Here is a 24392-nt window from a genome sequence, read left to right on the forward strand (position 1 = left end):
AAGCATGTAATCTGATAAAGAACCAAAAAAGGCACAGCACTATCACTTCACAGGCTTTTTTTTTTTTTTTTAAGCTTCTTGTTTTTATCCTTAAGTTCTAAAACCCTAAATAATTGTCCAAATATACAAAGCTCAATAAACCACCAGCAATGCATACTGTAACTTCAAAACACATTTTTTTTAAGCAACAAAAGAACAGATGGATCCTCTCCAATGATCAGAGCTTCTCCAAGACAGAGGTCTGCACCAAGGGCTGTTTGCAAAAAAGGTTAATTTCAAATGCCAATGACTGATGTATTTGACATCATTGGTTGCAGTTCTTGACCTTCTCATGGTATGTGTTACCCTCTGTGGCTCTGCTAGCTAATCCTTTACCTTTTAGTATTCTGAGCCCCACCCAGAGGTCTCAACAAACCACTGTAGCACCCTGTGTCAGTTCCAGGTATCTTTTGGCTAGGTCAGTGTGTCATTTTGCAAAAATACAGAAGCTTCTTTTAGTGAACGATGAAGAGTTCCTTGGCAGGCTACGTAAATACTCTTCCACTTGCTAACAGAGGAACCAGAGGCTGCTCGAGGTGCCTGGTGATCTCTGAGACTCACAGAGTAGTTCGAGATCAGTAGCTTACAGTCAGCAATTTGATGCCAAAGTGCAACTTTCCTTTAAAATCACCCGACTCTGCTGTTTCAAGAGTTCTATATTTGCCGTCAGCGCAGACCCAGATCTAGTCTGAATTTCAGTGAAAACTATTGCTTTTATTGCCAAGAAGTACAATGCAATATGCACTCATTCTCCTCTCGTAGTAGTGGATGAATAGTGGATGAATGCTGCCAAATTATCTTTTTTTTTTTTTTTTTTTTTGGAAGGGGCTATTTCCTTCCTTTAAGGTTCACTCTTTTCCTTTCTTTTCTTCTTTCTTTCATTTATTTTGTCTCCTTCTATGCAAACCGGTTCTTTGTTGAACCAAACTGCACTATCTGTTCTCCAGCCCCTGCTGCCAGCAAGATGAGCTAGTAGCCAAACACTTTAAGCCATCCCCTGTTTTTTCTAGTCAGGTAGATTGCTAGATCCCCCATTTAATTCAAGGGTTGGAGAATTACCATGAACATTAGGGTTGGAACAAAACCAAAAATTCACATGCTTTTCCTTTGTTTGTCGTCTTCCACTCTTGTTAGCCACCACACGGTTTTAATTCACCAGGACATAGCCACTGTGCTGGGGATCTACAGTCTCCATCATTTCGCAGTCAAAGAGTCCAGGCAATTCTGAGAGGGTTAATGCATCATAGTTTGACTGCGACTCGCAAGATGCTGAGCTGCTTTGGCTGTCAGGCGATGCTACACTGCTCTGTTGAGCTGGGTCCATGGAATACTGGCACTGGTTTGGGTAGTCTGGCTCAGAAGAGGTAACAACAGGCAACTCACAAGTCTGATAGGAATATTGTGGTGGCTGCTGCACCTGAATTGGTGAGGACAACCGTGAGGAGCTGGTGATCGGGGAGGGTGGCAGTGGCTCCAGCTGTACCTTCTGGTAATGACTGAGGAAGGGGTCGTATTGCATTTGTTGTGAGGACGGCTCCATCACAGGGCTTAGAGGCTGCTGCAAGCTGAACTGTGCTGATTGCTGCTGCTGCTCCTCCTCCTCCTGGCATGGCAGTTGACTTGACCTTGGGTACGAGCTCTCAGCTATCTGCATCTGGTTAAAATAGGCTTGCAGCTGGGACTGCTTCTGGAGAAAGAGTCGCTTCTGATGCAGCCTGAATCAAGAACACAGACAGCAATTATTTTGGGTTGGCAAATTTATCTTTCAGCAAATGTGCAGAGGTAGAAGTTGCAGGCCTCTCTTTGATAGCACCTTTTTAATCGACTAGGGAGCTTTTCTTGTGCAAGTAAGTTTACCCTGTCATTACTTAGTTTTGTTTACTATGTGCAAGATGCCCTGTGTTTGTATTTTAAGCTTGCTGTTCGCTGCTGCATACAACCTGAGAACTGAAGTCTTGAGTATCTTGGCTGTAACAGTGAACAAAGTCTTTCTCCTCTCATAGTGCTTTCTCTCTCTCTCTCTCTCTCCTCTGAACTACACTTCTTGTGAGCTGTTATGAAACTCTTGGGTTTTTGACATTTTACAAACAGGAAGAATTTGCAACACACTGCCAGGTTACATAGCTACCTTTTACAAATTCCTGCGATGCAATAGAGAGAGATCTCCAGCCAGCCAATTCCCAGGGCATGCAGAAATAGGAAACCTACTACTAATGTATAGCTACAGCATTCAGCAAAGGAATCTATTGTTTCTCTGCATACACACTAAGGTCACTTATTTCTCTACAGACCCCTCCTTCTTGAAGGCAAGAAGTATACTGAGCTGCTTTGATTATCTAATGCTGCCAGCTGAACATTAGAACTGAACTCTGCAGTTGCCAGGAGTGGCCATAAACTAGATATGTGATCTGAGTTCTTCAAAGCAAGCAGTATTTTCTTGCCTGTGCTCAACCATTCGGTTCTGTGGGTGTGTAGCGGGGTTATTTTCCTTTTCTCACTGTGATCCTTTTGCAAAATCCAGGAACAATAATTACCTTTGTAGTAACTAACTTGCTTCCTTGTTTATGATGACCAAATGATGAGCTTTTTTGCTTCGCAATTGTAATTACAGCAAAGAAAAAAAGTGACAGGAGTGAATAGAGTTGAGGCATCCTTTTATAATTCTTTCTATTAGAGCAGTCTGGATTCTGTCAGAGGAACATCACTTCTGTATCGATGGATGACCAGAATCACGTGACTGACTTTTTGTAAGTAAAGTTATTGGGTCATGGGAGTGAGACAGGAAATACCTAAATGACTGCGGGACTTCCGAGCAAGGAGAAAGACACGATTCATGTCGTCACTTAGGTTAACTATGTTACCAAGTTAACTGAGGTTAACTTAGGCAATACATAGGACAGAAATAGGGTGCAGGAGAGTACAATGCTATAAGCAGCAGGGTACCTGCAATGCTTCTGTTTGCCCATTTTTCACTAGATGAAGCACGCAAGCATTTGCACTCTACATGCACCTTGGCAGTGCTGGATACTGAATGATTCAGGGCACAGCACCTTTTCAACACATGGGTTCCCCCTCTCAAGGGGACCTATTCTTTGAATACTTTTAGGACTAATAAAAAACTTATGTGCCTGTTTTGAAAGCTTCTCACCTGTGTTCCTGTAACTGCTGTTCCAGACTCCGGGGTAGTTCTTTGCAGTACGGCTGGCAAGTATTCTGAACTTTTGATAGAAGAGTGGGTTTCTGCGAGGAAAACCCAAGTTTGGTTTTAAATTGTACTGGTTTTAATGCATCAAGAAAGCAAGTTACCTAACATCAAGGAAGGCTGTCTGTCCTTATGACAGTTTAAGCGTCCACCCTCATTTTCAGAAACTGTTATTCCCATGGCTATCCAAAATCATCATCTCTACTGCTTTTCGGCTTAAATCTTACATAAAGAGTTCCTTTGCATGACAGCTTGTATCCTGAAGATCCATAGAAAGATTGCTTCCTAAGTGAAAAAAGATGCAAGCTGGAAAAAAAAAAGCTGTTTTTTTTTTTTTTTTAAACTGTGGCCAGGTGAAAATTGATTTTAAAAAATGGAGGCAGAGGGGGAGCAGTAAACCCCAGGAGGGCAGAAGCAGGGCAGAAGCTTCTTAGATTCTGATGTGTGCCCTTTATGGGGTGCAACACAAAGGATAGGTGTCACTAGCAGCTACGGCAAATTGCTTTAATAACCCTCTACAGTGGCAGGGTGAGGAAGAAAGAACACCAACATAGGATGCTTTTTGCATAATTGAGGTTAGTGTCTGATGAAAGAAAGGTCAGTGTGCTGTGCAGTAACAGTGCCTAGTTCAGTTCAGGGGAGAGGAGGCATGGTACCTGGAGCCTGTGTTGCAAGTACTGTGTTTCTAAGCTCTGCCGTCTGGATAACAAAGGGGGATGTGCACCATTAGGGAACACAGACGTAGCCTCCTGCTGCTGAGATGCTTCTTCCTGCAGAGAGAGGAGAGGGAAAAGTTTCATCTCCAGAAAAAGGCTTACTTTTCTGCTTCAACTCTGCACGTAATCTTCACTGTTACCAAGTGCACTGTGTCTCTGGCGTTGCTCATCACTTTCGCTAAGTGTAAACGAAAAAGCTTGGCCCTCTGTGCTGTCAAATGCCTAGGGTTTGCATCTCTGACTGAAATGAGGCATGAAATCTTTTTCTGACTGGACCAACTCTGAATGGGCTTTAACGCAGCCCTCCCATCACGGCTTCAACACTGAAGGCAAAAATGTTTCAGTAGAGGCCAAGAGGATACATACAGAACAGGCATCTCTAGAAGGCAGGAGAATGACGACCCAGGGAGTAAATTGCTAGCACAGCTTTGTGGCCGTCAGCACTGAAGTTTCCAAGTAGTTAGAAAGTAAGGGAGCTGGAGCTCTAAGGACAGAAGGCTTCATCAGGAACACCAGATGCTTGTGTTGCCTGCTTATGTCTTGTTGTTCTTGTTTCCTATGTTCTGTTCCAGTTCAAAAAAAGTAAGTAGGGAATTGGTGTAAGTTTGATTATTGCAGTGTAAGGCTAAACAGCTGTTGTAATATCACTCTGCTTGTGTAGTTCTTGCTATAGTTATGCCAGACCAGCTCCGCCACTGAAAGATGTTAGGTAGGCTTTGTGCAATCCAAAATATCCTTCAGACTAAAAGGAGACACAAAATGCTGGATTCAATAAGAACTAGGCCATTTCAGTGATGCTATAAGGATGGTTATAAGGCTAACCTGGAAATGCCCATTCTCTCCTCTGCAGAGAGTAGGGAGTTTCATCTGAAAGTTAGCTTTTCTGGCTCCTGCACCCCTTATCCTCTTATCCTTATCTGGCCCAAAGCATTAGTTCTGCAAAGACAGAGCCTCTCCATTTGTCATTTAGGTACCTGAGGCCGACTATTAACAAGGTCCTGCAGCTGGGTGGTGGTTGGTGTCAAGCTAGGCTCTTCTTCTGACCCCATCTGTTCATACAGCAACTGGACTTTGTTCAGCTCCAAGATTCCTTTGGTTCGCGCCAGATTCTGAAGGTGCTGCCTAAATGCTACAATTCCTGGAGAAGAATCAAGCAGAAAAATCAGTCAATTCATTTCCTGTGAGCACAGCTGAGAAGAGCTGAGTCCCAACCCCGCCTAGGCTGTCTGTGAAGGAAGCAGCTGCAGTACCAGGCCTAGACAGAATGTGTCATGACAGTCACTAATTACCTTGTGTGAGGGACGTGTCAGAAGCTCGACGCCCCTCTCGGAAGCTGACAGGAGAACGGTTGTGGGCCTCCCTCTTTTGGGAGCTGAGGGCCTGCATGGCTGGATTGGCAGGTCTCAGGCCTATGAAAGATGGTGTCATTCTGGGTGCTGGTTGGTTAGTTAGCCCCATTTCTTTCAAGGAAGGGGTGTCTTCCAGGAAGCTGATATCTCTCTGAAGGGATCCCATCTCATACTCTGAATCAATGCTGCCCAGCGATGAGTTTTCATCCACGGAGTAGACTTTTCCTTCAACAAAAAAGAACAAAAGCCAGAGTAAAAACAAAAGTGCGGCAATAAGTTAGCAAAGCCAAGGAAGTGCCACAGGCTTAAGCCGTTCCTGCCAACAGTGTCTCCAGTGATTCTTTTAGACGAAGTGAAACAAAAAGCAAGTTTCAAAACCAAAGTAATTGTAATTTAACACTTGCAGTGCTGGAATGGAGATTAGTTGCTAGTTTCTCCCTTATTTCAAGGGTAAGAGAGTAGGCAAATAATGGTCACTGGCTTGTCTGGAGAGCATTCAATACTTTTTGTGGAGGATACCAGTAAGTCTATAGCCTAAGCCAAAAGGGCTGGTCATTTTGGTAGACCTGGAAAACCAGAATCTAGAGGTGTGTTGTTTCCCTTTGCCCTCCTACCCCATGAAGTGTTTGGGGAGTGAAGTGTTTGGGGGCACTTAATTATGTCATTAAGAATAGGGTAGCTGGCCAGAATTGGATTAGCTGGGGTTGTACAAAACCGTTGCCAGCTGTGAACTTACTGCTTTAGTACAGCAGGGTTGGGGGAGCAGGCGTTGGTCTTTATAGCAAATAACAACAAATAGAAACAAGGTCTTTCTTGTGCTAGTCCTCACTTCTGATGTGTAGTGTTTTTCCTCTTTAAGTGAGGTTGCTCTGCAAACTTCTGTACCTGTGCCTGGCACCATCACCAATTGGTTGGTAACTTCTGCCAGCGTGTGACGTCTCTTTCCACAGCGAGTTGCTTGGAGGGCTGCAAATGCGTGTGCAGGGTCATCTTCTGACTCGCCTTCTGTCTCTATTCCTTCATCAATAGAAGTTTCCATCATGCTGGTAGGCAGTGACTGGCATCCTTTTCTAATCACCACCGGAGGGACAGGATCTAGCAAGCAGCCGTTTACCTAAATGCCACAAGGAGCAGACAGACAGCTTTCGGTTACTGGCACAAAACTCTTCCCTCGACTGTAAGAAGTCTCTGCTGGTTTTACAGACTGAGGGCAACCCAGACTCTTCCAATGTGTGAACTTCCTGATAATCTACTGAGGTAACTATGACTTGGTAAGAACTATAGATAACAAGCAAGTTCCTCCAGGTGATACCACCATTGACTTTTTTTTAGTACTCAAGTTCTTAAATCTGAATACTCTTTTTCCAAGTACTGTGTTCTCCAGAGTTTAAGGGTTTTTTTTTTTGTTTTCCTTTTTTTTTTTTTTTTTTTTTAAATTCATTAAAAACGTTTGCCAGCATAGCTGCAAATACAAATGTTTATGGCATGTACAATATTATAGTTTCCCTTTACTTATCATGTATGTTTATCAGAGTGCAGTAAGCAATATGAAAAAAAAATTATCATCTCTAGTTCTGCAATGTTGTTCCAGAGAGCTGCAAAGATGTGTTTAACAACAGCACAATAAAAGTACTCTCCAGCAAATCTACTTGATTTCCACAGCTTATCTGCTTGCCCAGCGCAGCTGTGGAATCCCCATCCTTGCAGACCTTCACAGCTCAACTCAATAAGTCTCTGAGCAGCATCATCTAGCTTTGAAGTTAGCCCTGCTTAAGCGAGATTGGGGATGGTATAGGTGATGTATTCAGTTCTACAAAACCTTAGAAGCTCTGAACAGTTTCCTGTTGCAGTATGGCCAAGCATTACTCACCCCTACCATTTTCATAGGATCAGAGTGGGGAAAATACAGTTAACCATGGCAAATGGATCAGAAGTCTCTCAGACACCTTCTTTAATACTTAGCCACTGAAATATTCCCAAGGCAATTGTCATGTGGTGTCTTACAGTAATTACCATTTGTTGATGTACTTGCCCAAATGGCATGTAGCAAAGGCAAAATTTCAAAGGTCAGGGCAGGATGCAAAATACAGTTTGTAATATTAAGGTCCCAATTTCTCTTAATTCCTTTTCTGCTTTCCAGTAGTGATTAAAAATGGGGCCACCCTTTTAGTGTCAGTAATTACCTAATAAATGAGGTATAAAACCTACAAAAGGCAAGCATAAGATCAAACCCATAGCTGGTAGCAGGCAAAATGCAACACACTCAAGTCATAACTTTATGATATGAGAGAGAACAACAAAGATTTTATGCAACTAATTTGCTTCACAGATGTGCTTCTTTAAGCAATTTTCCTTTCCTCACGAAAGCTCCTTCATTTTCTCCATACTGCTGCACTGATGTATTTGACTTACTGCTTGTTATCCTCAAAGTGTGTTACACACATCAGAGTTGGATGGTAAAATGTCTTAGCCTAAAGCTCCCTTCAGAGTTAAGCTGCAACCACACACTGAGAAAGCTGTGGAGCTGTCAACATCCTATTAGTTGCGTTAAGTCTGTTAATTGTGGAGGTGTAGAAAGCCTACACAAAGTCTTCCTCTGATTACAGGAAAAAACTCATTAGATAGGACTTCCATTATACATGGTCTCCAGAGGAGATTTTCCAGGTATTCCTAGTTCAGAAATGGCCCAGCTGAGATCAGCTACATCTCAACTGGGATGCTGCAGTTCTAATTTTTTTTTTGACAACCTGGAAGTCCTACAAGCTATTTAGCATTGGACTAAAAAGTAATAAAAATGATATATTTTTTTAACTGGCTTAATATGAAATTGGTGGAGATAAGGACTTTTAAGTTTATGGTATTTTATTAGCTTTAGCTGGCAATAGAAGCTTAAGGTAAAGGATTCATTATACTTTCTTGTCTTGTTTGTCAGAAAACTCAGAGGAATATCTAATAGACTAGGTTACTCTAGACGGCAGCACAAAGAGCATGGCTGGAACTTTAGAGATGAATCCAAGCAATATTTTTTAAGGATTAAAAGAAGCATCAATAAAAAGAATGTAAAGACTGTAAATACTGTGAGTGTATATGTTTGGTAGCAGAAGCTATAGGCTTTTGGTACCAGGATTCCTCAGGCCTTTCAAAATATATATGTTTGAGAAGAAAGAGAAAATAAACCTCCAGTAGGTTGTTTTTTCCTTTTACGAATGACACTGTGGAATGATTAGAATGTAAGCAAAGAACTAAGAGAGGCAGATCAGCAATTAGACAAAAAAAAAAGATACACCTGTCAAAAGTTATGTTGAAAAGAGAAAAGGCAGGAAACAGAATATGGAGTAACTAAAAGCCTCACGTTCAAGTGGAGCAAATTAGGTACACCATGTTTTGTCCGGCCAGTGCAAGAAGTATTCATGTTTATATAAGAGGTCTTTCTATCTGTGTTGCTGTCTATCCCGAGCAGTTTCCCAGGAACCAGAGCTTGCAGTAGTTGCAGTAGGTCAGAAATTTGCAGACAGCCTGTGCTTAAGAGGAAGCCCTTGAGAACAGAATGAGAAGATGGGGCCTTAGAAAGAAAGGCTATTGAAAACAGAGGGGTGCATCTGGCTACCTACCAGTGTCTAGTTATACAAGGCATGAATCACTAAGGTTTGTGAAATTACTTTCTTTTAGATTAGCAAAGACTCCTCGTTAATGATTTGTGCTAGCATAATATACTAACCAGGCAGCCTAGGAGCCCATCTCTTATTCATTAGTGAAAAGCGACACATTCTACTATAACAGTACTCTTGCTAGGCAGTAACTTATGGGCAACAGTCATTTTTAGTCTTCCTGAAACTCAACTGAACAGCAGGCCAATTTTAAGCTGTACCTTTGGTGTTTCAACTCCTTCTTCGTCCATAAATGCTGTCTCTGCTTGGCAGCTGGATGGTGAGAATGAAAAGGCTTCTGCACCTGAAGCTGGGGGCAGGCCTGGAGACCGCAGCAATCTTGGATTTTGTGAACGCAAGTTTACTGAGGGCACCACAGCTTGTGTCTGAAAGAGATTAAAGGCCTCCTAAGACTAAGCATGCTTAGCTAAAAAACAAGGAAAAAAACAAGGAAAACATCCAAACTCACAAATCAAAAATAAACAATACCCATGTGTGAAATGAATTCTCGTTACTCCAGAGGGTGCTGAGCCAAGAGCAGGCCCTGGGGCTAGAAAGCACAAGGAAGTTGAATTTAGTTCATGAAAGAACCACTTTCTGTGAGGTGGTCTTCCTTGCTCATCTGTGTCCAGATAATGAAGATAATATGATATACATATATATCTTCTATAATGAACGCTTTGGAATACTGTCTTTCTCTCATCGCAATTCTTAACTAAAAAAAAAAAAATCACTGATTTTTATCTTTGTCAGCCACATTGCTCCTGTACTTAAGTTTATAGCTGACATGGTTTGGCTATAATTTCAATAGAACCTGAAACTAAGTAGTCTTCTACTGCCTCAGGCAAAAATGCAGCAGCATTGTTTTGTTTTCTCCTGGAAGCAGAGTAACAAAAGAATTCTGGTGGCATTTGGACACTTCCTATATTCTGCAGCATACAGTACCTAAAGGTCTGTGAACCTGAGCAAGTGCTTGCTTGAGACCATTATAGTCTTAGGCCTGCTATTTTGAAGAGGTAAAGTCTTTCCCATTTCCAGTTATGCATTAATAGAAATGAAAGGCTGTATAATGCCTATGTATCTTAATGAAATACAAGAACACGTAAAGAATGAGAATTACTGGAATAAAATATGATAAACTCAACATGTGGGTTTTTTTGGGGGGGGGGGGGGGGGGAGAGGGAGGTGCTCAGTCAGTCAGCATAATTAGTAAGGGGAAAGTCTTGCGAAAGGGACAGGCTGGCATCAGATCTAGGGAGCACCCTAAATTACTCTTGATAAAATACATGTAACCTCTTCAAGACTTAAATCAATTAGTCACCACATTGCCCCTACCTCTGCTCTACAGAGGCTTTCCAGCTGTGCTGTGAAACCTCCTGTGAAACAAGATTCTTGCTAGCTCACAGGAGGAAAAAGTGGTACTGCTCTTAGCAGAGATGACATTATTTAGAAGCAAAGTCTTGAGTAACAGAATCACAAATACAAATTTTCCAAAACAATGCTAGGAGTCTACAGACTACAGAAATCAGAATATCGCAGTAGAAACAGTCCTAAGTCCACCTCTGCTAGGAATTAGGTGTTACCTTGGCTACTGTTTGCTCAGCAATGGTGCTTGGCCGACGCTGACGTGTGTCAAGTCTCTGCTCGACAGGGAAGCTACTCCGATGCGATTTGAGCCTCTCCACCAACAAATAATAGATCGCAGCAAAGTGGTTGTAACTCTTGTTCTGCAGGGACTGAAAGAGAGAAGAACAAGAGATCGAGGGCAGCCAAATGTGTGCATCTTATGTACTACGAGATTAAGAAGAAAAAAAAAATGCCTTCTAAAAGAAAAACAATTTTTGAAGAGGCAATGGGACCTTCGTGTCATTGGTAAGTAAGTTGCATACGAGAAATGCCAGGCAAAGAAAGCATCAGCCTTAGTTTAGTGGCCCCAATAAGTGTCAGGCATTTGTTATGTTCCAAACTGTTGCGGAACATACTATTCTGAACCCTCAAGGATTTGAGCCTGTGGAAGGGACCATGCTCCAGGACTTCCTGAATAAAGAGGCCATTCCATAACCCTAGAAGCAATGAGGAACTGAACCCCTGTAAAGCAGAGACACTAGCCTCGCTTCTGGCAGGAAGTATTCAAGCTGCAGCCTCCACAATGGCTAAAAATAGCGACCATTCTAAAGGAAATGATTATGTTAACTCCGTAGGGAGTCTTTTAGCATTTACGTTGGGTAAGAAGTATCATTTAGGATTAGAGGGAGACAGTGAATTGCTTACTGCTTTTCTGTTCCTTTCTGAATTTCATATTCCACCCTCTTTGAAACTCATGGTGAATTTGCCTTCCCTTCTGCTTCCATTCCTGTCTCTCCATTTGAGAGCTAATGATTTATCCATCCCCACACAGGGAGTCTAATGGTGTAGAAACCAACATGGCTCCCAAATTGGACTGTTGACACAGTAGAGTGTCATTTTCCTCACAGTGTTGCCTTTTCACAGGGCACATGTTTCACTCTAAGGGGCAGGAGATGCCTTCAACTGAAACAGCTAGGTGCGTCCAGCAAGGAATAGGGCACGCTGCTGAAGTTGTTTGTGGCAATATTGCACAACGAGGAGCAGGATCATAGCTGTTTTTCCCTTGGTAGGGTCTGATCTTTTGAATTAGGCTTTGAGCTTTTTTTTTCCCCGCCTCTTGTTTTCTTCTCCCCTCCTCACTCTTACTAGAACATTGCAAGAACTTGCATAGTAACTCACAGTAATAAAACAAACAAACAAAAAAGAAAGTGAGCTCCCTCTGGGCATAAATATTGGTGTAAATCTGTTTTACCTCAATAGTTTTCTGCTGATCTATTCCAAGGCTGTGCATTAGCCGCAAAACTTGTTCATTATACTCTCCAATGGAAGGCTCGTTCTCCTGTCCCGGTGGATAAAGAATGGGTCTCTGTGTAGGAACTTCTACAAGCATCCACTTGTGCTCCTTAATCTGAGCAATAGTTAACCTTTTGGATGGGTCTAACACCAACATTCTTCTAATCAGGTGTTCACACTCTGTTGGGAAAAAGTAAGGTACATTACCAACCTGCTTGCTATGTGCTACTTGCATATGCTCACCTGACACCTACCAATACAGAGCACTACAACGGGAAGTCGACTTGCTTCTACCTACTTTGGGGCTAAATACATTTCCTGAAAGCCAAAACAATTTTTCAAAACAAGATTAAAAAAAAAAAACACACTAAGATGACAAAAAAGTCAACCTCTTTATAAAGATAGGGTATGGCTAATAGTGCCATTACTGCCACACAGCTACCACACAAGGGTAACAGGTAATACTTAATACCTCTTTCTGGCCATTTGAACTGTTCCAAGACCTAATGAAGCTTCAAAACCCATCTGTGAAGTGAGGGAGAGAGTAATTAGCATCCTTCTCCAACACAGTTTGACCCCTGCAGTCACCAAAACAATTAACACTGGTGCCTCCTTGAGCTGTGAATAGTAGCCAGTGACCAAGGCTGCAGGTTTGTGTGTTTCAAGTCCAGAACCGAGGGACACTCAATAGGTTTAGCTGCTGAAATGTTTCTGAACACACATAGCCTGCTGCTCTTGGCCTGCTACATATAGGATACGGTAAAAACGTGACATTTCTCTCGAGATCTTTGTTGGATTTCTAAAGATGAAGAGATGGATATGGCATTTTTATACAGGAGGAAGTTGACGCAAGTTACCTTAAGGGGTCTTACCAATATGCCCTGCATTCCTAGCTGACCACAATGTCAGTAAGGTTATAACAAATCTATCTGTTCAGGTAGTTATGACAAACAATTTAGAGAGATTGCTGGCTAATTATTCGTGTTTACCTCGTTCAGATTGCACCATTGTGTCCAAAGACACACCCTTCCCCGCTCTGCACAACAGCATGTGACCAGCAAGAGGCACAGCAAACCTGCAAGTGAAACAGCTGATCTCTACTGCAGCCAGGGCAGGGGTTGCAACCTGCACAAAGGTACCTTGGTCTAGCTTAGATAGCTACATCAGTCACAAAAACATCACATGGCTCAGCACGGGCTGCAAAATGTGTTGGGGAAGCCGAGAGGTTGCTCAGCTCCACTATGCAGTACCATAAGCACTCCACTGCTCAGCTCCACTCTGCAGCATTGCTAAAAGCAACTAAGCGCTGGGCTAACTAGCTCTGCTATAGCTACACTGCAGTGTCTATTTTCAGAGCTAGTGTTCAGGCGTACATATCGTCAGAAAGAAAAAGGGGCGGTCTAGCATGTTTTGCAGTGCAGAAGCCTCAACAACAGTGCAGGAAGAAAAAGTGTTTAATGGAACCAAAGATAAGCATAGAAAATAGTCTACTGAAATGGTGCATGATTCAGGAAAGTTGTTCCTGAGTAATCCAAGTTTAGCGATTTGCTAATAGAGGGAAGCTGAAGAACAGCATAAAACCCTGTGCAAAAATGGCCCCATTTGTTCTTGTCTGAACAGGCCTGAGGGACAGTGAAACCCAACAGATGGGGCAATTAACCAAGGGAGATATCTGATAGTCTCCCAGTCGCGTGTGGGAGTGCCAGAATATGACTATGAGAATCTGGCATGTGAATTAGTTGCGCACTTTTTTTGCTTTTGTTTAGCAGACACTGTCAAAAACCAGTAAACACCTAATCCACCACATAAGTATGATAGTGATATTGAGTGTAATTTTCTTTCCGGATTAAAATGTTTATGGCATGGGAGAATGTAAATCAATTGCTGCTCAGATACATCTCTGCTGTTGTATGCCTGTACTTTTGTCCACAGTAGACTGAGAATCTTTTCAACTTCCACTTAGCAGCTCTTGTTCCCCTTGGCCACAGCCATGCTGCCACTCGTGATGCGTACACATTGCTACGGTAGATATGGGCTGGTGTGCCTAGCAGCAGCAGCCTCGTCGCGATGCCATGTGGCTCAGCTAGGTCAACTTTCTTGGTTTCGCACCAGAATGAAATGGTCTGTCACACCATAGTCTGCAGACAGATGCACCACCCTTGGCTGTCTTGCAGCAGAGGTTATTATAGACTTTACTTGAGATTTACCTCCTGGAAAATACAAGACACATTATTACCTTCTGACATAAAATAAGGGATCCTGAACCTTCCTTCCAGAACACGTTGCCTCAGTATGGGGAGTGTTGGGCCATCAAAAGGTAATGCTCCACAGACCAAAACATAAAGGACTACACCCATGCTCTGTAAGAAGGAGAATATCCATTTTATCTTTGAGCCATAAACAAAGTACTCTGAGCTTGACTAGCCAACTCCTGTCAGGAAAAAAACATCAGAATTATGTTCTGCAGAAACAGGAAACATATAGAAAAAGGAGTTATATTTCTGAAAATCCCTAAAGATGAAGAACATTGAGCTAAGCCACAATGGTCGGCTTGCAGTACCTTGTGCTGATAAGCAGGTAGGCTGAAGTGTAATGGCTAGGGACTTTTGCCTGCTAGCAGGAAGCTCCATGCAGGGGACTGAATGATAACCCGAAAAGTGAGTCCCAACTTCAGGTGAGAATCAGACATTCTTTGTTAATATGAACATTCTTCAGACAAAAACAAACCTCAAACAGCAGCCATTCCAAGTAAGAAATTGTAACCTTTTATATTCACCAGTTTGCAGAAGCCTGGGAGGAAGTACACTGGCCGCTTTATAAACTGTGTCAGCTTTTGGGAGGCTCCAGCTAGTGATTCTGCACTGCTGGGTGCAGGAAGGATAATGTAACTTGAGCAAAAGGAGACAACCTGGGCAAGAGCTCTCAATTGCCAGGTTGATTTTTGAAAGTATGCAACTTAATTGGCACTGCAAATGGAAACAGCCTTGCAGTATAGCCAAAAAAAAATCTAACACCACACCAGATGAAATAACCACATGAGCCCTTCATGTCCTGAGTTAGCACAGATAGCTTAAGCACTGGATTTCTCAAGGGGGAAAAAAAAAAGCAAGCATTACACATTCACCTTAAAATTTTGTAAGTACATAGACATTTTTAAAAACTAAATACATATTTTTAAAAGTCGCTTCCTTCCTTAGCCTGACAAGAGCTGAACTGTGGATTGCTGCATTTCCTCTGCCATCTTTAGGCAGACTTCCTCTGTAATGAGCTGTTGCAAAAGAAATATGGAAGCCTGAACTCCTCTGAGAAGGAAAGTAAAGGAGATGACAATTTTATGTTAAATATAAACGAGTGTGTGCTGCTCTTTGTGTACAGATAGATTCACTGTGCACTCAGCGCACAGACAGATTCACTGGTAACAGATTCTGTTAACCATTTAGGATCTTAAATATTTAAGGAAATACTTAACAAAACTATGAGATTCATTTCTGACGTTCACACAATGCATGTGTTACCTGAAACAAGTGAGTATGCTGAGGTCTACTGCAGAATTGTTTAGCCATTACACAAGGTTCAAAAAAGCTGTAGCTTTTTTTTTTTTAATTGAGATATATAGAGAGATATTGATGTCAATAGATAGACAGACATGAAGTATAATGTCTGTCATGAAGTTTTTTTAGTAAAACTACGAGACAATTACATTAGTAGCTGAATGGCCGTGCCTATGATCCAGGCTCTGACCAAAATGGCACTGCCTATGTTGTTATAAATACAATATTATCACTGGAAGCCTGATGTCCGAGCAAAGACTTCAAAATTGCACCCTATCTGTGGCTGCAATAAATACGAATCTGTCATTGTAAGTACCAGAATAGTAAGGTTAAAAGAAAAAAGTGAAAAATGAAAGGCGGTCTCTGGCAAATCATGAAGGGTGCAGAGAATCCCTTCAGCTCATTTTAGTCCGTTTTCATTGCATTAAGAAACTGGTTGGCTTCTCTGTGCTCTTCCACGTTTCAAAAGCATGCAGCTGCCTGCAGTGGAAATGCTTGTGGCACAAACATAATGGCTCTCAGTTCAGAGAAGAACACAGTCCCCCCTGTGTGTCAGTGGCTCAGAATCCCTTTAACCTCATCGGGAATATACAGGCCCTACAAGTTCAATTTCCATGTAATACAGAGGATACTTCGTTACACTGAAACAGCAAAGTTCATGCATTCAATCAGGAGAGTTGCTTGAGGAGTTTTTCCTCTTAGGCCTAGAGAGTACGTTTAATAGCCACTTAATTGTTAACTCCAATTCTATTCTATGTTGGAGACATCTTATAACACTTTCAGGAAACAAAGCCAAAAAGAAACAGCTTATCTGCAGCTTACAAAAACTCAGAGGTGGCTCTTGTGTTCTAAATCGCTAAAAGCTGTTTTAAATCCAATTAAATAAAAAGTTACGATACCCAGATATCCAGCTGGGGTCCCTCGTATTGCTGCCCTTCGAAGACTTCTGGGGCTGCGTAAGGTGGACTTCCACACCATGTTGTTAGAGGCTCACCGCTTTTATAGAAATTTCCAAAGCCAAAATCTGTTGAGAAATTAAGGAAAAAGGTCACTTCAAACTCCAGTTGCATGACAAACAATCATATGCAAGCACTGGGCCTGAAAGCTTACCTTCCTTCATGAAAGGCTCTATCTTTCACCCGTACCCCCTCTGAAAGTATTTATTGCGGATACTGAATGTCCTAGTTATTTTCACAACAACTGCATAATTATTAAAACTCTCTACAAAACCTCACAACCTGGAGGAGTTTTCAATTAACATCTAGCAATTTACGATCTCTAAGTTTAAAAGCAATAATCCCTAGAATTGAACAAACCAGAGGATCAGACACACATCTGAGCTTATTTGCTTGCCAAGAAGTATCTGAGATTCAGTACTGGATCTGAGATTTCCCGAGTTTTCTTTGGGCGCTCTCTAGCCTTGAATACACAACAAATATTGACAGCAAAAGCATCAACATTGGAGATGGGAGGAAGGAGCTCTGCCAAAAGCAACAAGCATGGGAAAACACAAAACCTTCTGCTAGGAAGGAAGCTTTGCTACTGGGATTGTCCACAACCCTTCCAGCCTACAACTAAACACTATTCTACAGCTCTGCATTAAAAAAAAAAAAAATCTTTATGGATTAAAATGATCTTTATGGATTAAAATGACACCAGATTCGGGGACTTCTGTATCAATCACAATTCATAACACTCCAACCGTGAAAAGTGACAGTCACTCTCGAATAGGGAACGTAGTGACATGAAGTCTGAAGCAATTTGTATAGCCTCCACTGTTGCTTTGCTTCCAGGTTGCACAGCCTTTACTAAAACATTGGATTTAAGACTTTCAAAACTACAGGCTTCAATCTGCTATCTGGTCAGCTTTATCTCTGAAGGAAATACAGAGCTTATCATTAGCAAGTAACATGCAAAGCCCCTTAAGCCCATGTTCTTTGTACAACAACACTGTTTATGTTCATCCTACTCTACCCCTGTGTTAATAATGATTTATCTCTTCCCCATCACCTCTTCCTAAACAGAGTGATCTATACAGTTGAAAACTACAAGTTGCTTTGGATTTATTTTTCCTCAAGGATAAGGCTTTACCCTTGTGGCCAACCAGCCTCCTGCAAAGTAATACTGCATGCTGATATGGCTCGAGGAATCCTGTGAAAGTCAACAGTGTTGATACACCGTAATCAAGCTGTTGATTTAGTCCTATCAACCACTGAATACCTCAGAGGTATGTTAATACGATGCGGTGCTGATCAGCAGATAGCAGCCCTGATAAACACTGTGGTTAGCAGAAATGGCAGAGGCACTGCTGGTACCACTGTGTTTAGTTCTATCTATATAGTTTGACAAAGAGGAAAGGGCTTGGTTCTCTGTTTACCTGTTGTGAGCTATAAAATACTGGAGAATCTTGGAATCAAAGCAGGGCAGAGATATTAAACAGGAAAACTGAACAGGCTTAAGAAAAGTTAACGTGGAGTTGCTTTAGAGGAGTATTATGTAAATTGAAACATATAGGTTGTTCAAAGATAAAAGTATTCTTTTTTTCCCCTAACAGAAGGGCATGAGAGGTCTCACAGTTTATTTAATATTATGCTGCTTGCAACATGCATCCAGATGAGCACTGACAGAAGCAGCAGTTCCAGGAACATCAAAACTGAAGAGGCTTTAGGGCAGTCCTTCAGCCTTTTGAGATTTTCCCTCGCACATAATAAACCTGAAAACTTCTGCAGCCACTTCTACATGCAAGACTTATTCGTTAGTATGTGAATACGTATACATGAACCTGCAGGAACGTTTCTTCCCTTTGAGATTTTGCCTGCTAGCAAGTAAGGTTACAGTCAAGCAACAGGTTCAAAAGCTATGTGGGCCACAAGCACAAACAGCATGATCTGACAGGCCTTTTGGATCTTTCCAAAAATTCTTTTAACAACAAGTTCACCAAAAAATTCATCAAGAAACATACCTCTGCTTCCTTACCGTACTGCACTATGGACCAACTAAGCAGTACTACTAAAATAAGCAGGACATTTTTAGTTGGCTTTAATGAAATCCACCAATTAGGAATAACAGAGGAATAATGGAGAGCCAAGAGGATGTAACCAAGCAGCTCCCAGTGGGGAGATCTCTGCAGTGCGTAACACACTGTAAAGTAGTAGAAACAGTCACTGTTTTGTGCAACAGCCATATTCCAGAAGGCATTTACATTATAAACTTACCTTTTTAAACACACCTTACGGTGGTGATCCACTTGCCTCAGGTAAGCAGCTAGTGACTGCAGAACAGCCAGTTATACACACACAATTCATGTCATTCTGTCTCCTTTTATCCCTTGTCTTTCCAAAGCTCACTTGTGGTAATCTCCAAGGAAGAGCTATACGCAGCAATGCAAATGTCAAACCTGACCAGGCCAGTTCTCAGTCATGTTCTTCCATAGAAAGTTCAGCTTTGCCAATGTTTTGCAACATGTGTATAATTGCTCTTTTGTTCAGGAATTTCAAAACATTTATTATGGAATTTGTCTCTTATCAGAGTTTTAGGATGTTAAACAGCATAGTAATTATACAGGCGAGGCTATTGGAGCAGCAAAGTTAAGATTAGTCCCAGTTTAGGTAGAAAATCAGTGATGACCCAGATGTGGCCAGCCATAAACAGCCCCGACTGTTCTCTAAGCACCAAAGAGAAACTTGTCCCATGTCTGAAAACCTCTGCCTACCCCTTTCCACAGCCTGAAATTCTATGCTGTACTTCTGCTGTAACCTTTCTGTCACCTCTAATGCGCATCATGTGCTCTGGGAACATCTTGGTCCAGTGACCTGTATACATCAGGGTATAAGGGGAAGTGCTAAGTCTCATTTCCTTTTATAAACAGTAGCCTTATGCTTTTTTTCCTTGGTTGTAACTCTGTGGTCTGACACTCTGCATATGCCTCAACACTGTCTGATCAACTTACTGGAAGTCACCTTTTCTTTTAACAAAACTAGCCATTCTGTGAAAAATGTATTATAGGCTGCTCTGTATTTGTGCAGATGCCATGCAAAAACTAGCCTGGGGCTGAGCCCACCACGGGCCGTTCCACACCAGGCAGTCAGGAACTACTCCTGCTTTTGCACTAATGCTCTGTCCACGCAGGAAAACCTCTGACTTGGATCTGAATACACAGGCTTGCTTACACAGACAGACCTGCACATTACACTCTGGCTCCCGGTACACACCAGGGGAGATCCACTACCTCTTTAGCAGGGAGAAGAGCTCTGCTACCTAGAAATCTCCCAAGCAATTCTCCTAATTCCTTTAGCAGAAAACAAAGTCTCGGACCTTCGGTTCTCTGGGAAACCTGTCCTGAAGCACCTCAGCATAGCATCACAGGACATTTCCCCAGGGACATCTGACAACGGCACAACTAACTGGACAATGAGGAGATCTTTGCTGCTAGAGTTCTCGTGAGCAGAGGAGCCACACCAAGGAGTCATTTTGGGACAATTGCTTCCAATACACAGCAGATAAAAGGCAGAGAAGAGAATATTATTCTTGGTCCTTTTCTGGAAAGCTCAAAATAGCGGTGGGGTGAGGTTTGCCAGGTGCTGCCACGTCTTTATAAAGTGCTAAAAATAATAGCATCATCTGCATTTAAAAATCTGTGAAAACTCAACATACCAATCCTCTAGAAGAAAAAAAGTCTTCCAAAACTCAGGTCCTTATTGCCTAGGAATAGGATCCATATTGAAGTTGTCAATCCTTGGAGCTGTTCTGCAGGTATATTTGTTGATGAGAAACAGAATCACCCAGATAAGAGGTGAAAAAATTAATCCTATCTCAAAAAACCAAACCCATTATTTGCATACACACAAAGCAAGAACAGATATCTCATGTCCTAGGGTTTTCTCACTGGGAAAGAATTAAATGAAGATGAATGAATGTCATCTTGGCCTATTTTTCCATCCAACCTTTTAAATACTGAATTCATTCCTCAGTTGAATTCTAAAACTGTCACCTTACCTTTGGGGTTGCAATAATGATCCTGATATATCTGAAAACACAGCAAGCAAATGCTAGCCAAGTCAGAGGAAGGTTTGCCCTGTAACTTTTTATTTCAGAGAACATTATCACTATATGTAGTCAGGATGCTCCAGCCTACATTTATTATCTGTCTCCCATAAAAACCCCATAGTAAAAAACTTAGCTCCTTGTTGTTCAGTTACTCTACTTTTAGCTAAACAGTTAACAGAAGTGTGCTTCCTTTTTCAGAAGGGCTGAAAAATCCAGGTACTTGATCTTTGCAAATTAATAATACATGTTTTTGTTCTGCCCTTTTTCCTTGCTTTAAGAAAGCTGAGTTGATCATTAGATTGCCCTGTTATCCTCCCTCTGAGACCTGAACAGCAGGACTCGGGTGAGATCAAACCTGCTAAAGTGATCCAGTGATCCTAGTGGCAAATAAAAAGTTGTAGTGCAAGGCTTCAGGTTGGAAGAAACAATTCATGAAAACCTACTGGGGGAAAAAAAAAAATCCAAGGACTTTCAGTATGAGAAAATCACTTATGTTACTGCAAATATCTGCTCCTGTCAGAAAAGCATTTCCCGGCCTCAGAGCAGTGGGATTTTGAGACTCTCCCATAAGCAGAGAAAAGCCCCAGTGCCCCTCGGAAAGCAGGCTGCAATGCCAGAAAGATGATTTGAAGGTCAGACCGCCAGATCCATATCAGTGTCATGCTCTGCAAACACACAGAACGCCAGACAGTTGCATGAACAGTTACGTAATGGCATCCTGACACGTCACCATCATCTGGAGGTGCAAATGGCCAATGTAATCTCTGTTTCCAAATCTAAATAGGAAAGACTGAGTATAAAATTCATGCTGTACTTCTCTTGCCATCCACCCTCAGTTTCGAACAATTACAAGTTCAGCTGGAATAACAGAGGGTTTTCCTCTGCAGAAAAATCCCGCCATCACTCTCTGTCACCTACCTTGCTCCTATCACAGCTAGACTTTTGTCGTGGATTTTTTTTATTCACTTGGAAGGAGGTTTTCTTGACACATCACTGGCTTGGCAACCCTGACAGTGCTTCAGGAAACATGAGGCAATTACTTCTCTCAGAAGCATTTTGCCATCTGTGCAGGTGTCATTAAGTCTGATCTCTCCCTTCACTTATCTTGTTTTTGTTAAGTTTTCAGCATCTTCTAAGAACTGCAGATAAATATCAGTCTTGAACTTGGAACTGCAGCTCCTACTCAGGTGCCACCCTCGTAGGTCTCCATATCAGATTTGCAAATAAATGCACAGATGCTTGTATTTGCATGACTTGCTTGGAAATACCCAAGATTTCAGTTCCAAAGAGAAGCTTTGCGAATCCAGACTGGATTTAAAAGTATTAATTTAGTGAATATGAGTATGAGGAGCCACCTCAGAAAGAAAAAAGAAAAGAGTGCAAGATCCAGGAGAGAGTCAGTATGACTGATCAGTACAAGAAAAGCTGCAGTTTTATACTACAATCAGAATTTTCTTTTTCACTATTATCTTTACGTGATTAATGTCATATATGCAATAGTTTTATTTATAAAGGGCCAGGAGGTCTTAGGCCTTCATCCGAAGGTTTAATGAAAGCATGGAGGATTAAATTTTTTTAGACAGAGTCATGAATGAAAGGTCTAGAAACTGCTACCAAAAGGAACAGGCAAGAATATACTCTCTACAAGCAGCTTTGTGGTTGCTGGGGCTTGGCAATAAGAGGAACGGACCCGAAGAAAGCGGCCAGCTTCATCTGTCCCCGCCGAAGAGCATCCCCCCTTGTCACTGCCTGGCACAGGGCAGTAGCTTGGCCCCGCAGGACATTTCTCAAGAGTCTGTGTGTTTGGGCTAGAGCTACATGCCCTAAACTGACCACCTGTTGTGCCCTTGATCTGTGGTACTACAGCATCATTTTTTTCCCTTTTTCCAGGGAAAGACACACCTGTATCTCTTCAGTTTTAAGAATATGCTGAAAAGAATGCCTTGACAGTAACAAGTGAAGGTAAAGCGAGATACCTATTAAGTCATATTAGAGTTTTCCATGTAACATAAGACCTAATGATGCATATCTCAGCGAACAGCTCTTATTTTTAGAAATCCAATTATATACTATTATCGGACAAAATTATTACCTGTGCAGGAAGTTCAACATCACTTCTTAGGCTACATGTATTATTACAGTTGTCTCTGTTTGCTTCCATCATACTTTCCACACTTGTTTCTTCCAATTATATTAAATATTTTTTAACAAATCATATATTATGAGTTGTAATAAGGCCACCTAAAAAGCATTTCAAAGAAAATATTCAAGATTGAGATAGTATACTGGGTGCACAGCCAACTTGGCTTCTTCAGCTTTTAGGTTCCGCACCATCAGCTCGACTGCACTTTCTGATGTGTAGAATAGCCAGGACTCGACTAAGTGCAAAACAACCACTAGCCGCCCCTCTCTTGCCCCACCTTGCTTCTGCTTTGCAATTACTGATCTACCATAATCAGTTAAGGTCAAAGATGATCGCTTTGAACCTCAGAACAGAGCTAAGAATTTTCACTCCTGGGAAAAACATGCCAGCCTTCCACAAAACATATGCCAGCCACAGAATTCTAAAAGGACTGCAATTGGACTCGTTACCAGAGGACTGAAATTACATAATGGAGGGATCCTTATCTCTTTAACATTTGCCTGAATCTGCACTTTAAAAAAATATGATCATTTACAGCATTGTGTTCGGCTGAATAAACTCTATGTTTGTGCAATCTGCAAATATTGGCTCTCAACATTTGTGGCATTTTGTTTCTCAATATCATTACCTCCTTTAGAATAATCTTGAATTTAGAAGATAGATTTTTCTTGCATATACACCATTTGAATGGAATCTGTTTTTTTTCCAGTTAAAAATAGAAATAGAGTAAGATTTCAAACCTGTTTGCAATTCCAACTTCTATGTATCTAGCAATACGAGGTGGTCTCTAATTTGTACCCCTAAAAATGCTCTAGAATGACCACTAGCTTCAGTTACAATTAACCCACTTTGCTACAATTACACAGAATTCAACCTGCCCAGCTTCATAGAGGCATGTGGATCTTTTGTTGTAACAGTTGTAGGAGTGAAGGAGGTAATCACGAGGAGAGAGGTACCGATAAAGGAAAGGTATGAGTGTAGTAGAGACAAACCTGACCCACTGCATGAACTGAATACTGAGCAGCCAGTTCTGACGTCAATGCATATTTTACTGTCCAGCAGCAAGGCAAGGCAGCACGGCAACCTACTTCAAAATAACAGTCTCTTCTACCTGATCTGGTTGAGATACAATAGGTTTACAATCAAGATGGCATGATTCCTGCAGACATCTATAAAACATCTCAATCTGGCAGTTTTGTGGGGTGGGAAGCTTGCAGTAACTGAAATGCAGCCCTTAAGATCTTTTTGAAAACCAGCAAAGTGCAAAGCACAGAACATTTCACTGTTTACAGGCAACTGCTTTGGGAAGAATAAAGGAGCATTATCTCATTAGTTTTTTAGGAAAAAAAAAAATCAGTATCAAACTTTGGGAATGGAGACCCCATGGTATAGTAGTATTGAGCTGCAATCTCCTCAGTGGATATTTTATCCGAGTAATATCTCTTTCAAGTTACTTATGGCCAAGTTTAAGTTTGAGGCTTTTGTCTCTCCTTTTGTTTGGAGTGAGCATAAATATCTACTGGGATTTATTTCCTAGCTGCCCGGAATGATCAACAAGGGACAGCTCCAAAAACAGTGCACAGGGCCCATGGGAAACACTGACACTGCAGAACTCTCTATCAACATAATTAATCAATTACTGTACTGCTTTAGAACTGCTGGATTGATTCTAACTATCAGAGTTGGGATCCTGGCTCCCCTTTGTTCTTCTGCAGTTTGATAAATGAACTGTGCAGCATATGAACCACTGCAGGAAACTGCTCTGAGAACTGTGCGACAGCAGGTAACTCCAAAATTGCAGATAAACCATCTTGTGGAATTCATCAGCTATCTCTCTTGC

At 41.7% G+C, this 24392-nt stretch overlaps 1 protein-coding gene across 1 annotated transcript in view; it reads right to left on the bottom strand.

Annotated features, from left to right (window-relative positions):
* Positions 1–901: 901 nt before the first annotated feature.
* SIK2 (salt inducible kinase 2) overlaps positions 902–24392 on the bottom strand; it is a 38972-nt gene continuing 15481 nt past the window's right edge. Inside the window, exons 5-15 of the mRNA XM_088527377.1 lie at positions 16263–16387; positions 14049–14172; positions 11772–11992; positions 10537–10689; positions 9175–9339; positions 6192–6420; positions 5247–5531; positions 4932–5095; positions 3898–4011; positions 3188–3279; positions 902–1754 (exon numbers count right to left, since the gene is read on the bottom strand). Of these exons, the coding sequence (XP_088383503.1) occupies positions 1187–1754; positions 3188–3279; positions 3898–4011; positions 4932–5095; positions 5247–5531; positions 6192–6420; positions 9175–9339; positions 10537–10689; positions 11772–11992; positions 14049–14172; positions 16263–16387 (2240 nt within the window). The 3' untranslated portion in view covers positions 902–1186. The remainder of the gene's footprint in view (positions 1755–3187; positions 3280–3897; positions 4012–4931; positions 5096–5246; positions 5532–6191; positions 6421–9174; positions 9340–10536; positions 10690–11771; positions 11993–14048; positions 14173–16262; positions 16388–24392) is intronic.

This window comes from Tinamus guttatus, unplaced genomic scaffold, assembly GCF_059628265.1.
Source record: "Tinamus guttatus ecotype Peru unplaced genomic scaffold, ASM5962826v1 Tinamus_guttatus_pri_ptg000284l, whole genome shotgun sequence".
Classification (NCBI taxonomy): Eukaryota; Metazoa; Chordata; class Aves; order Tinamiformes; family Tinamidae; genus Tinamus; species Tinamus guttatus.